The 14,176-nt window shown below is 36.8% G+C and overlaps 1 protein-coding gene across 4 annotated transcripts in view; it reads left to right on the plus strand.

Moving 5' to 3' along the window:
• CAST (calpastatin) overlaps positions 1-14,176 on the plus strand; it is a 108,733-nt gene that overhangs the window by 2,579 nt on the left and 91,978 nt on the right. For all 4 annotated transcript variants that reach the window (XM_049647626.1, XM_049647632.1, XM_049647633.1 and 1 more), the window contains exon 2: positions 10,662-10,724. In XM_049647626.1, coding sequence (XP_049503583.1) covers positions 10,662-10,724 — 63 coding nt within the window. The remainder of the gene's footprint in view (positions 1-10,661; positions 10,725-14,176) is intronic.

The raw sequence follows: 14,176 nt of genomic DNA on the forward strand, positions 1-14,176 counted from the left end.
CTACCGTATTGGACTATATAGCTGTACACATGGCTTCCTAACCAATTTTGTCTGATGGTTACAAAGGGAGTGATCAGAGACCATTTTGAGAATTAAAGAAAAGCTATAGACCATTTTCCCTCAGCAAAATACACACACAAATACACAAAAGCTTACCATAAATCCTCTAAAGGTCCATAGAGCCAATTTATAATGTATGTATATATTTCACATATATACAATAAAAATTATATTATATAATAATATAATATGTAACATAATTATATAGTATTACATACTATATAATATAATATGTTATATTATATTATACTATTATAATTATATAATAATTATATATTATATAACTATATATTTTATATAATAGTATATATGTACTTTTATCAGGTATGTCATATATGTGTATGTGTGTGTATATATATATATATATATATATATATATATATATATCATGCTCCTGGTAAATCCTATAATATCTATAAATATCCTATAAATAATATCTTTACTAGAATCCTTTAAATACTCAAAAGATTGTGAGTGACCTTTTTTTTTTTTAATTTTAGAGACAGAGTGAAAGTGGGGAAGAGGGCAGAGGGAGAGAGAGACAGAAAGACAGAGAGAGGGACTATCTTAAGCAGGCTCCACACTCAGCAAGGAGCCTGATGCATGGCTTGATCCCACGACCCTGGGATCATGACCTGAACTGAAATCAGGAGTCAGATGCTCAACTGACTGAGCCATCCAAGCACCCCATGAATGATCTAACTTTAAAAATTAAAAATTTAGGCAGAATAAGATAAAATAATTAAAAGATGTATCTGTGATGTTTGTTTAAGGAAGTATCACCTTTAAGCTAGTCAGTGACACATTACAATGTATATTTCCACACCAAATACCAACAAAATCATTGATCTTATTTTCTGAAGAATTATGTGGTTGTAATAAAAAAACAAAAACAATAACAACAAAAAAACTTTAAAAAGCTAGAGCTGAAGAATATCTGATGAGCATCATAATGATGAAGCATGGAGAATAAATTTGGTTGACACTAATCACATTCTGTGTCATAAGTTGACTCAATTTGGCCATGCTAATTAAAGGTGTTTCTTAGTCTAATTAGACCCATGAGCCCAGTGGAAGGAAGCATGATCAAGGAGCCCAGTCATTTGGGAGGCCCCATCATTGTGGCCAGTCTGGGAACACTGTCACAAGCCTTCTATGGCAGGACAAACCACATAACTGCAATAACTTTTAGGTGTAAGGAATGCAAATTACAGAGTCTGCAAAAAGTCCACAGGCTTTAGAGTATTGGGGAGAATGGAGATCAGACACAACTTTGCTCTTTTGGTTGACAGTTTCTAAATTGGTTTGCTTCCCATTGCAGATAGGACTTTTAGGACTAACATCTGATGATATTGTTCTTTAATCAGTTTTGGCACTTCCCAGAAAGTTAATTATATCCCCCAAGTGCTTTTTAAAGAATGGTACTATAGCTTGTTGAGGGTGGAAATATGGGTGGCCATTTGAGATTCTAAGGTGAATAGGTAGGCATTTAGTTCTGAGTAGGTTGTCTGGTGTAATACAAGACTTCTCAGAGCAGCCCATCCTTACTCTTTTTTTTTTTTAAGTTTATTTATTTATTTTGAGAGAGAGAGAGAGAGAGAGAGAGAGAGAGTGTGTGTGTGTGTGTGTGTGTGTGTGTGTGTGCATATGTGTGTGTGCATGAGTGGGGGAGGAGCAGAAAGAGAGAGAGAGAATCACAAGCAGGCTCTGTGCTGTCAGTGCAGAGACCAACACAGGGCTTGATCTCATGAACCATGAGATCATGACTTGAGCCAAAATCAAGAGTCAGACACTTAACTGGCTGAGCCACTCAGGTACCCCAAGCCCATCTTTATTCTATTCTTTTTCTTGAGGTTTATTTTCTTTGTGAGTGTTTTTAATTTTTTTTGAAGGTGAAACATACACAGCATAAAATTTACCATCTTAACCATTTGTAAGTGTAAAGTTAAGTGGAATTAAGTGCATTCATGTTTTTTAAGGTTTTATTTATTTAACTAATCTCTATGTCCAACATGGCATTCAAACTCTGAGATGTAAGGTAGCATGCTCCCCCAAATGAGCCAGCCAGGCATCCCATGTACACTTACATTCTTGTGCAACCATCATCACCAGAACTCTTTTTATCTTGAAAAAGGAAAACTCTAGCACTATTAAAAATAAATCCCCATTCTGGGTGCCTAGGTGGCTCATTTGGTTAAGCGTTGGCTCTTGATTTGGGCTCAGGTCATGATCTCACAGTTGGTTAGTTCAAGCCCCGTGTCAGACTCTGTGCTGACAACATGGAGCCTGCTTGGAATTCTCTCTCTTCCTCTCTCTCTGCCCCTCCCCAGCTTGTGTGCTCTCTCTATAAAAATAAATAAATAAACTTTAAAAAAGTAAGTAACTAAGTAAATCCCCATTCAACTTAAGTATGTCCACTTGAATATATAGCATTGTATGTATTCAGTTCAATTCTCTTGCATTTCTTGTAGATAAAAATTACAAGTGCATCCTAATGACTACTACACAAGCAACAAAGTAACTATTGAATTTTCGTGACATCTTCTTTGATTTAGAGAAAATTCAAAATTCATGCTACCTCTGAAAACCCGACAGAAAGAGCTGTGGCCATAACAGTGTCATCTTGGCATATCCATGATAATGTTAAAATGGTAGGGGAAAGCATACATGGAGTTTAAGTGAAACATTGAGATTTCAGAATTCTAGCCATACTTAATATGCGTCCTTAATATGTGTCTTTTATATGATAATCCCAAAGAAGATTAAGCTAATAGCACATGTTTTTAGAGGAGCAGGAATATATGTATGAAAAGCCAGACATTTTATTTACTTATATTTCTTAAGTAATTATTCTCCCTATAGCACTTAGCACATGGTGGCTACTCACTGATTCTTTTTCAATAAATAAACTCTATTCTATTACTCTTTGAGTTTGGAGTTTTCAGTATGAAAACCCAGTGAAATGCCTTTGGGTGACTCTAGGGAGATACATATGCTTTAGATAAGAGGATTCTAACTTCTTCAAAACTTTTTATCACATAAGAGAGGATAATACAGTCAACTGTTTATATACCCCTTCATCTTCAGTAATTATAAAAATTGTAATATTGTGCTACTCTTCCTTTATTTAGCTCCCAGCCCCACCAGCACACCAAACACACACACACACACACACACACACACACACACACACACCTCTTCCTTCCAAACTATTTTAAAACATGGGGAATTGCACATTGAAGTATCATGCCTGTGACTGACTTGGTGTAGATTATTTGGAAAATGAATTCTCTATTCCCTGTGTACTTTGTTTCCATAGATATAATATAGAAATGTGAGATTAATATACAACCATAAGAGACAAAATACTAAATATAAATATATCAGATGAACCTGGTTACTTTATACTTATGAAAAATAGAAGACTAAATTCTCTGCTCTAACATTTACAGCCTTAGAAAATGAAACCTTTAAACCTTTGCTTATGTCTCTTATTCATTTTACTATTTCATAATTCAGTACAATCAGGTTGTTGCCAGAGAAAAACAAGGGAGTGGAATAACTGTTACTGTATTCTAAAAGGAACTAGGCAATGGGCCAGGCTCCTCATTAACATCAACTTGTTTGAGAAATATGTCAGCCCGTGGGCCAAGTACTATTAGCTTCATTTTATAAGTAGAAAACAAAAAGGTTAAATTATTTTGCCCAGGATCACAGAGCCTTTCACATTCACACTTCTTCTGTCCCATCAGAGTTTGTCAGAGAATGGAATGCAGGGAACTGGTTACCCAGGTAACAGAAGAGTCTGGGAAGCCAACTGGGGAGGGTGAAGCCACCCAGAGATTAGAAATTTCAGGAAGCTGCTATCATTTCTAGGCAGGGCAGACTGGGGGGGAGCTGGATTGCCCTGGGCAAACTGGAACCGCAGCTGGCTGATTCTGCAGGAAACATTACTACAGAGGCTCCCAGAGGCAGAAAGGAGGAGGAAATACCACTTACCACTTCCAGTCTCCTACCCCTGCCTCCCAAGCCTGAGGCCTTTCATCCCAAATATCCCTGGTAGAGGTAGCAGGGAGAGCAGGAGCAGTGGGAGCAAGGAATTCTGGGCAAGGAATTCACCTAAGGGCAAATAAGTCTAGCATTGCTCCAGGGAGATGGTTTTAAAGCAAAACCAGCTTTACATCTTGGTCCTTCTGCTTGTTTTAGCAAGCAGAATACATACAAGAATGGATTTTAAGGGATTTTGCAAGAAATATCAATTTATACATTGTTAATTTTTCAAGATATTTTTGGGGGGTGGGGTGGGGCTTCTTTCTCTTTTGTCTAGTTTATTAACCTGAACAGAGCAAAAATACTTCTCAGGGAATATTTAGAGCTCTTTGGAAATACATTCATTCAATCAAGAATTATTTGTCACACCCCTACCACAGGACCAGAAAAATAAGAATATAGTTTACCATCTGGTTGGGAAGGCAAAATAGACATTTATGAAGGAATCAGTAAGCAAGAGAGTATCAAATAAGGGGCTAATTTGTTTGTTTTACTAAGAAAATAGAGACTAATGTGCAGATACGAAGGTACAATGTACCATAAACAGGGCAAGGCTCAGAATTAGTCAGGAAGGCTGGTGTGAACACAGGGCACTGCGCTCCTTCGTTGACCAATCAGAGCCCCAGAGCTGCCCCAACCTTCGTGACCAGGGGAAGCTCCCCATGGGTGCCAACTCAGTGGGGTGATTTGAAGAGCAGAACCGTCTGCTTCCTGTCATGGTGTCCACAAATCTCCTCTCAAAACCAGTGGTCTCGAATCCTAGCTGCATATTCAGATCAGCTAGGAAATTTTAGAGAAATATATCTGTGCTCTGGCCCCACTATAGACAAATTAATTTCCTGCACTCTGGCATGAATGTTTCCAAGTGTCCCAGGTGCTTGTGACCCACACTGAAGGATGAGACCCACTACTAAATGAAGGCTTTCTGATCCTCTGAAGGGCCTGAAAACAAGCTTTTCTTACCATATGCAATGGTAGTGCAGTGAGAGAGCTGAGCTCTGAGTAGGAGGGAAGTCCAGAGGGCATCAAGATAACCTCTTATTGCTTCATGATTTGTCTACAGCTATCACTGGACCTGCAAATATTGATCTGTATGGCCTTGCCTCCAAGTAGAAAAAGACAAACTTTCCAGTTGTTTTCAAATAACCTTTACTGTTTTTTAAAACAATTTTATTCAGGTATAATTCACAAACCATAAATTCATCCATTAAAACCTACAACTCAGTATTTTTAAGTATATTCACAGAGTGGTACAAGAATCACTTCAATTTAATTTTAGAATGTTTTTGTCACCCTAAAAGAAAACTTTGTCTTTTTTTTGTTTTGTTTTTGTTTTTGTTTTTTTTGTTTTTCAAATTAAAGCAAAAACATTTCAGAAGCACACTAGCATTGGGCACTCTCACCTGGGTTTGCATTTGCAGAAGCTCCGATTTTTTCTATCTTCCTTCTTCCTTTATGTATGTGTATAAGTTTGCCCTTATTTTCTTCTCCATTATGTATGCCCTTGACTGTGTGTCTGTCAGAGTGTATGTGGGCAGCATAGGGAGGGTGCCCAGATGCTCACTAGCACACATCCTCACTGGGGTGAGCCCACAGGCTGCCAGCCTTACTGCTCCTGGATCTTGTTGATTTCTGGACAGGTTTTGGCTTTGCTATGGCTGAAGATTTTAAGCCTATAAATGCTGTACCCTCCAATGAGGATAGAGGACCGCTGTACTTGCCAAATACGCAGTGATCCATGGGGGTGAAAACAGTTTGGAAAATTATTCCTTTTGGGGGGAAGACAGTGAAGTCCCTTATCTGCTTTCTCCCTGCTTCTCAACTCCTGCTGCACATACCACCTCTTTCATCCTAACTCCCTGAGTGTCCTATCTTCTGCAGCTTTGTTCTCCCAGTGAATTTCTACTGCATGAGAGTTGGCATCCTGCTCTTCCTGTCTTTGGCCTCCAGCTCCTAATACAGGACTGAATTTACATACTGGCCTGTTTGATCCATTTTATAAAGCAAACCACTTTCAGAATAGGGAAGTTCTGTTTTGGTTTGTTGTTTTCATTTCAGAGCATTGGATTGAGACTTTGTTGATGTGGGTCTTAAGATCTCACCTAGCTTTTCACTAGATCCAGAGTAGCACAGTCTCTGGGCGATAGACTATAATCTGGATATGTGGTATGATGGAGGAGGACTTCACCTTTCAGATTGTCTATTTCTTTATCCATAAAATGAGGTGACAGTGTATACCTCTGGAGTTGCTGAGGGGAGTGCAGGGGATCGCTTAGGGGAAATGGCTAGCAATGGGCTAGCCACAGAGTAAGTACGTGCTTAGAACATGTTCTTTTCCTTCTCCTCATATAGAAAAGTCCTCCCTGGATTTATCAGTTTTGTGGTTTCAGTTCTCATTCCAGACCTGTCAGTACTTCCCTTCTCCGTGTTTCTCTCACCTACTGCGTGAGGTAGTGGACAAAACCTTCTCTCTTCCCTCTTAGAAAGACCTTGCTGCAGGTAGGTTCCTATGCTGGATTGAATCTGACATATTTCATTCTACCAGCTCAGTTGTGTAGGAAGTGCTCAGTTATGCCATGGATTAAATAATGAGGCACTTTGTGTGTTAACTATGTTCATGTTAAAAAAAAAAAAAAATTAGGGGCACCTGGGTGGCTCAGTCTGTTGAGTGTCCAACTCTTGAGTTCAGGCTTAGGCCATGATCCCAGGGTCTTGGGATCCGCCCCTGTATTGGGTCTTCATTGAACATGCAAACTGCTTGAGATTTTCTCTCTCTCTTCCTCTATCTCTTTGCGCCACTGTTGCTTTCCTCTCTAAAATTAAAAAAAAATAAAATAAACATAAAAAATCAGGCACTTTGAATATCTCACAGTGAAAAGATATAACTGATTTTACATCATTAATAGACTGATGAATATTCAATAAGCCCCAAGGAATGATCAGAGAAATGGTTCATTCATAAGGTTTGTATTTACTAGAAATTAAATGATGTTAGGTAATTTTTGTTAATTCTCTTGGAGTAACAATGATATTGGATTTACTTGGGGAAAATTCTTCAGTTTAAGGAGATGCTTAGTGAAATGCTTATGGATAAAGTTTCAGGATATCCGCAATTTACTCTCAAATCAGGTACATATACAAATCCAGGTAGATAGATCTGTTTGTAATATATGCAAATATTGCAAAATATAGGAACAATGTTAATAGTCATAGATCTAGTAGTAAGAATATTGGCACTCATTGTATTATTCTTTTAACTTTTCTTTCTGTTAGAAAAAATTTACAGTAGGGGTGCCTGGGTGGCTCAGTCCATTAAGCATCCGTCTCTCGGTTTTGGCTAGTGTCATGATCTCCCAGTTTCGTGGGTTCAAGCCCCATGTCACGCTTTATGCTGACAGCACGGAGCCTGCTTGGGATTCTTTCTCTCCTTCTCTCTCTTCGCCCCTCCACACTGATGTTGTCTCTGTCTCTTTCAAAATAAATAAATCAACTTAAAAAAAAGAAAAAATATATACTAAAAAGTGGGGTTAAAAAGAAAACAAAGAAACTGGGAAAATATAATCCATAAAGTTCCTTAAAAATATTGCCATTTGATTGTGTTTTTTATGTCAGTATACTTCTGTGTATTGTAAAAAAAAAAAAAAAAAAGGCTTCCTACTGACAGCAAATACTTCTTTTGAAGTCATGAAATACCAGTTCTTATAGAACATAATTTTTGTAAGTTGTCCTTATAACTGAGCATTTGAAAAAGTATTCATAACATATACCACTCCCAAAGTATTTGGAGCCTACATAATTTGTAGAATTTTGAGTGTTTAAATGGAAACAAGTGATTGATAGTGTTGATTAATCCAGAAGAATGAAATTTTGAAACACCCCCAGAAAATGACTTTTTAAAACTTTTTCTTATATTTACTTATTTGCATTCCCTTTTTTTTGTTTGTTTGTTTTTTGTTTTTTTTTTTAAAGTAATTTCTATGCCCAATGAACTCATAACCCTGAGATCAAGAATCACATGCTCTATGGACTGAGCCAGCCAGGGACCCTTTAAAAAAATTTAAGGAAAAACATCTATATACCTAAAATTTAGAGACAAAGGGCTATCTGAACATTTACTGTAGGGTAACATATCATAATATATATTTGCCACATGAGCAGGAAGCAGAGGGGTCCTTGAGGAGAGCATGGAGACTTCTACCAGACAAAAGCAACTGACTCTTTAAGTTTTTTTGTTTGTGAAGTAGAATACTAATACCTCTTGAAGAGTAAATGATGCATGCAGCACGTTCAGTAAAACACTGGATTTACCAATTCTGGAAGGAGACAAATTGGGTAAATCTTTCATTATAGATCTATCCCTCTTAAATTCTATCTGCAAATGGTGAATGATTCTTCCCTCTAGTCAGGCCTTCAGGAATCTTCTAAAACTTGTCATTTACCATTTAGCATTGATATATATGTGGGCTTTTAGATGTTTTTTCTCCCAAGATTCATTAACTACTCAATACTGATTGCCCTCAACTGTAGATAGACAAACACTAGACTAGGACATCATGGTGAAACAGGGCTTCATTCACCAAGCTCTTGCAGGCTGGCTGCTTTTCAGTGGATTCCACCCCCTGATCCATGATGGTGCTACATTTTGGGGAGAATTTTCCACACAAGAAAGTGATTTACTCCTAGTTTTTCATACAAAAACTCTTTTCTTTAATGTTTATTTATTTTTGAGAGAGAGAGAGAGAGAGAGAGAGAGAGAAAACAAGTGGGGGAAGGACAAAGAGAGAGGGAGACACAGAATCCAAAGCAGGCTCCAGGCTCTAAGCTGTCAGCACAGAGCCCAACACAGGGCTTGAAATCACAGACTGTGAGATAGTGACCTGAGCTGATGTTGGGCGCTTAACTGACTGAGCCACCCAGGTGCCCTGTGTACAGAGAACACTTAATGCAAGATTTCTTCCATGTGTCTGATATTTCTTGGGCCTTTTAAAACATTAAAATATATGTTGATATGACTAAAGGAAATATTACCTTATTCTATTTAGCATGGTATAGTGACAAGCAATATATTGTAAGTCAGAAAAGCTGCTTTGCAAACTTTTCCCATTTACTGGTTATGGGTCCTTGTGAAAAGCTCACTGAATTCTTCTTATTCTTAGTTTTTCGTATACCAAAAATCACATGAGCTTCTATTTTGTATGAAATAAGAGTGTGTGTTAAAGTAGATAATAAAAAATATAGGGGCGCCTGGGTGGCTCAGTCGGTTAAGCAGCCGACTTCGGCTCAGGTCATGATCTCGCGGTCCGTGAGTTCGAGCCCCGCGTTGGGCTCTGTGCTGACAGCTCAGAGCCTGGAGCCTGTTTTGGATTCTGTGTCTCCCTCTCTCTCTGACCCTCCCCCGTTCATGCTCTGTCTCTCTCTGTCTCAAAAATAAATAAACGTTAAAAAAAAAAATTAAAAAAATAAAAAATATATAAATTATTAATTATTATACATAATATAATATAAATTATTAACATTAATATTACTGTTGCTGCCACTCTTCTTCAAATAATTTCATTGACTTACATATTCAGGTTATGATTCTGCTCTAGGGACTGTCATGGGGTTTTATATTTTGGTTTAACTGAAGGTGGTCAGGATTGAACCCAATGGTAAGCTTTTATTTTCTTATATTTAGTGAGGTTCTTTTCCCCCACTTTCTTGCATATCCCACAATGTACAAGAAGTGAAACAATTCTTTGTAACCCTTTTCAGGAACATATGTTTGTTTGTTTGTTTTTTATTTCTCAAAAAAATCCAATAAATTTTATGGCTTATTTTATGTTATTATCAAAACAAATGAGGCTGTAAGCTACTTGAAAGTTTTATGTAACACATAAAAATACTTATTTTCATTCATTTGTTCTGGTGAGAAAAGGGAAATTCATTTCATTCATTTCATTCATTTGTCCTGGTGAGAAAAATAATTCTGTGTCTGGACATAATGAAATTCCAAAGCCATAATAAATAGAAGTTGCAGGTGTGGTCTTTATCCTTCAGGGTTTATCTTCCTGCATTTGTGAGTACTCAGATAGAAGAACTCTGGGTAATTCCCAAGAACCATCAGAAGTGATGGTAGATTTGGAAGCTATGGTCGTCCGTCGAGCCCATGCTGAACTGAGGCTTAAGTATGGTTTTAGACTCAACATGGTCCTTAGACATCACATCTCCATGAGGAACCACATGTCTCCCACACTGGCAATTTGGGCTTTAAAATTAAGTGAGGCATTTTGTAGGAGACGAGATGCCGCCTTAGAATCACCATCAGATCTATGTCTGGTTAATTATAGACTGACTTTCTACATCCCAAATGAATGTCTGTAGCTTCTCTTGATTTTTGAAAGCCACCCATGTCAGTGTGGAATTATCAACATTTTCAGAAGGAAGATTAAAGGGGTCCTTGTTTGTACAGTATACATATTTAGCCCTTCAGGAGTAAAGTCACTATTACATTATCTTGTAACACCTCCTTATTTTAAACATTATCTTTCTTCCTTTTTATGTTTTTATAGCATGCCGGTGAAAAAACCAGTGGATCACCTTCAAAGTCAGGAGAAAAGAAAGGATCAGATGAGGTAATTTCTGCAGTACTGGGCTTTGCTTTTCTCTTGCTTTTAATTGTGAATTCTATCTTGACACAGATAATGAGGTTGCAAAGAGTTCCTACTGGAATTTTGGCAGATTTAATCTGAATTAAGATTTGATTCAAGAATGTAAGTGAAAATCATTACAAATTAATAAGAAGAATTAATAAGAATTCTTTTCCTGGGCAAAGAATCTTTAGAAATTGTTTCTATTTAGAACTAGAACCAGTTATTGAAGGTATTTTCCCTATAGGAATTGCTGAACCTTAAATGCTTTGTTGGTGAACATGGCAGATTTAGAGAAGGAAACCAAATGTTCTAGTGGAAAAGGAAATCTTTTTTCATGAGAATACACTATGAAAGAAGAACAGTGATAGCCTAGATTAATCTGTTATTCAGGTTCATAAATAAAAGGAAAAGAGAAGGTCTATTTTATTTGGCTCAATTGTATGGAAACACTAGTAACACCAAATCTTTCCACTTTGAGATGGTTGTTTTTGAGCTTGTGAATTTCTCCTTCTACTGAATGACACACCATTATGTGGCCTTTCAACACTGGTCAACTTCTCCATGGAGAAGGGACCTGTGAATGTGCTGTCCTTCCAAAGGGCACTGGATGTGCCTCCCTTTTGCTACTTTTTACATTTTAGATCTCAATAGATACGCTCATCTTCATTTGATAGGAATTGTCACTGTCATTTCCATTTGGTAAAACAGCCAAGTCCTAAATGGTACATGGAAAACCAGAAAGCATACAGTGATCATTATATTTTTCTCTATGTTAGCAACATGGTTTCAAAAATTTTGCTCCTCTTCTTCCTGCAGTTTTGAAATATTTAATATGTTTCAATATATCCAATATAGGAAGAGATTGTTATGAATAGAAACTGCTATGGATTCTGCACTAAGGTTCGCTCTACTTTCTACTGTCATTGTCTTACTAATATCCTTGAAAATATAATTTAGATTATTAATGAGCAGATTTGTAATGAAGTTTGCCATGGAGGGCAACTGTTTCTTTAAAATTAAACAATAAGAGTAAACATTTATTTAGATTTTATCCTGTTTCTTTGTTAAATTGTTAAAAAATAAATTCCCTTATGAAAAACCACATTTTCTCCCTTTACTAGCATGATAATTACTACAGAGTGTCATTAAGTTCCCTTATCTACCCTACCTTTTAAGTACCTTCCCAGGTAAGATATCTATTAAATGATTTCCTATCTGAAAACATTAGTGCTTCTTTATTCTCCATACTAGGAAATAATGATTTTGGATGTTATTCTCTATTAATATTAATTAAGAGTAACCTATTTACTTGAAAAGGGAAATCTTTTCTAATGTGGTCAAGTGAATAGTAGACTAGGTCTTATAGGAGTATTCTCACTAAATATGTTATTACTTGAGAGCTTAAATATTACATCTTGAATGTACAGGCATTGTTGGTTTAGACAACATCTGCTAGCACAGTATTAGGGTTGTTTTATATGTAACACCTTGACTATAAAGTACCTTATTCCCATATTTATAAGGGGCTTGAGAAAACTAATAAGGAGCCCTCTTAAAATGTAGCTAGGGGACAATTCGTGATTTCTGTGTTAGTAGAGGCAGACTATACTTTAAATTCGAAACCAAAAGGCTGAACTTCTATCTCAAGAAAAGGAAGAAGGGATTTTTCTTCTCTTTATCAACAATTCAAGGAATTCTGACATTGTTTCAAAACACTTCTGAGAAATTCAGGTTTATAGCTCTTCTTGTGCTGAGCCTAGACATACTGATCTGTTGTGCTCTGTCCCCGCCAGCAGAACTGAAGAGAGGACGGAGGCTTTTCCTTGCTCCTTTGGCATAAATCACTGTAGTAATTCATATGGTCTGAGACTGAAGATTGTTTATTATCCCACCAAATTCAGTCCATATCTGTTTGATAGGGTAGACAGACCTGTGAGTTGGGATGACTTGGTAGTCAAGATATATTTCCAATATGATATGTCTCCAGGGAATCTCTAATTCTTTATGTTACATACAGATAAGTCATTGGTGAGATATTGTGGGCCTGGAGACAATTCAAGGAAACTATCTAGTATTAGGCATTATTTTAGCCTTTGTATTCAGTTATAACACCATGTGCGATTTGGATATGTTATCTATCCTGCCTACCATCCATGATTGGTTACCATTCTCTTTCCTTCTCAAAATTACCAGAGAAAGATTTCCTCAAACTAATCCTTTCTCCCAAATATTTTCTTACCACTGCTCTTTTGAACAAGAAGTGAAATCCAGAAGCTTAGTTTGGGTTTTGGTAATCCATTTTCAGACTGGTATATACTTCCAGAGGTTAAACAACATGTCCCTAAGCATATGCAAACATGTAGGCTAGGCTTCTACAGACAAACCCAGGCCTTTGAAACAAAGTCAGTTTAAAAGTGTGCTTTCTATGCTTAAGGATACTTCTCTGCATTTGTTTTCTTTCTCCCTTTATCACTTTGATGCATTTTATTTGGAGGTGCAAGAAAAAGGGTACATAGGAGGACTTTGGGAAGATATAACCAGGAGCAAAATGATTAGGGTTAGGTAAGAACCACTGTTATATTGTCATATGTAAAAATACCTAGGGATGAATGCTCTGTGTGAATTTTAGAGCTCTTTCTCTCCTGCAATCATAAATGGTTTTTACTTGGTTGGAATTTGACCCCTACATAGCCACTAAGTTATCCTAAGAAGTTGGCAGCAATTTTAACAGAATCTTACAACCAAAAAATCATTTGTTGTGTTGCGTTTCCAATACAGATGCTTGAGACTGGACTAGAGTAAGTGTCTAGAACATATTCACTTACTTCTTTATACCAGTCATTATGAACTGGCTAAGAGCTCCTCAGATGTAAAGGAGGTACAAAACTAAAAGTTGCATGCATTAATTAACCAAAGGTAAAATGACTAGAGCAGGAAAAGGAAAAATGGGAAAACTTAACATCAGCCCCTTTAAAAACACTGGAACAAAGAAGCCTTTCCAAACCTGCAGTCAAATCTATGTATAGTATTTGACTAACACATCTGGCCACACTGGGAGAGTATGATCATTTGCGCAACATATGTCAGTGAAGGCCTGAGGAATGGAATTTAAAGCATAAGATGGGCACAATCTTTTAGAGCCAATTATAAGAACCCAAATTTAATAATAGATATATTTTTATGGGTACAAAGGGAGCTATAAACAGGATAGAAATCGTGCCTTAGAGGAAAAGATATGTGGGATTCTTTTCTCAGTATTTACCTTTCCTCCTTCTAAAATGCATAAAGTATTAAATGACTCCCAGCATTTTTTACACTTTTCCTCTTAATGAAATTAGTCTTTTTTTTAATCACAAAGACAATGTGTACTTGTGAAAAACAGTGTCACGTAGTCTACCACTTATTTATAAGTATTGGTATAAAATTTTCTGTGT

The sequence above is a fragment of the Panthera uncia genome (assembly GCF_023721935.1).
Source record: "Panthera uncia isolate 11264 chromosome A1 unlocalized genomic scaffold, Puncia_PCG_1.0 HiC_scaffold_17, whole genome shotgun sequence".
Lineage (NCBI taxonomy): Eukaryota > Metazoa > Chordata > Mammalia > Carnivora > Felidae > Panthera > Panthera uncia.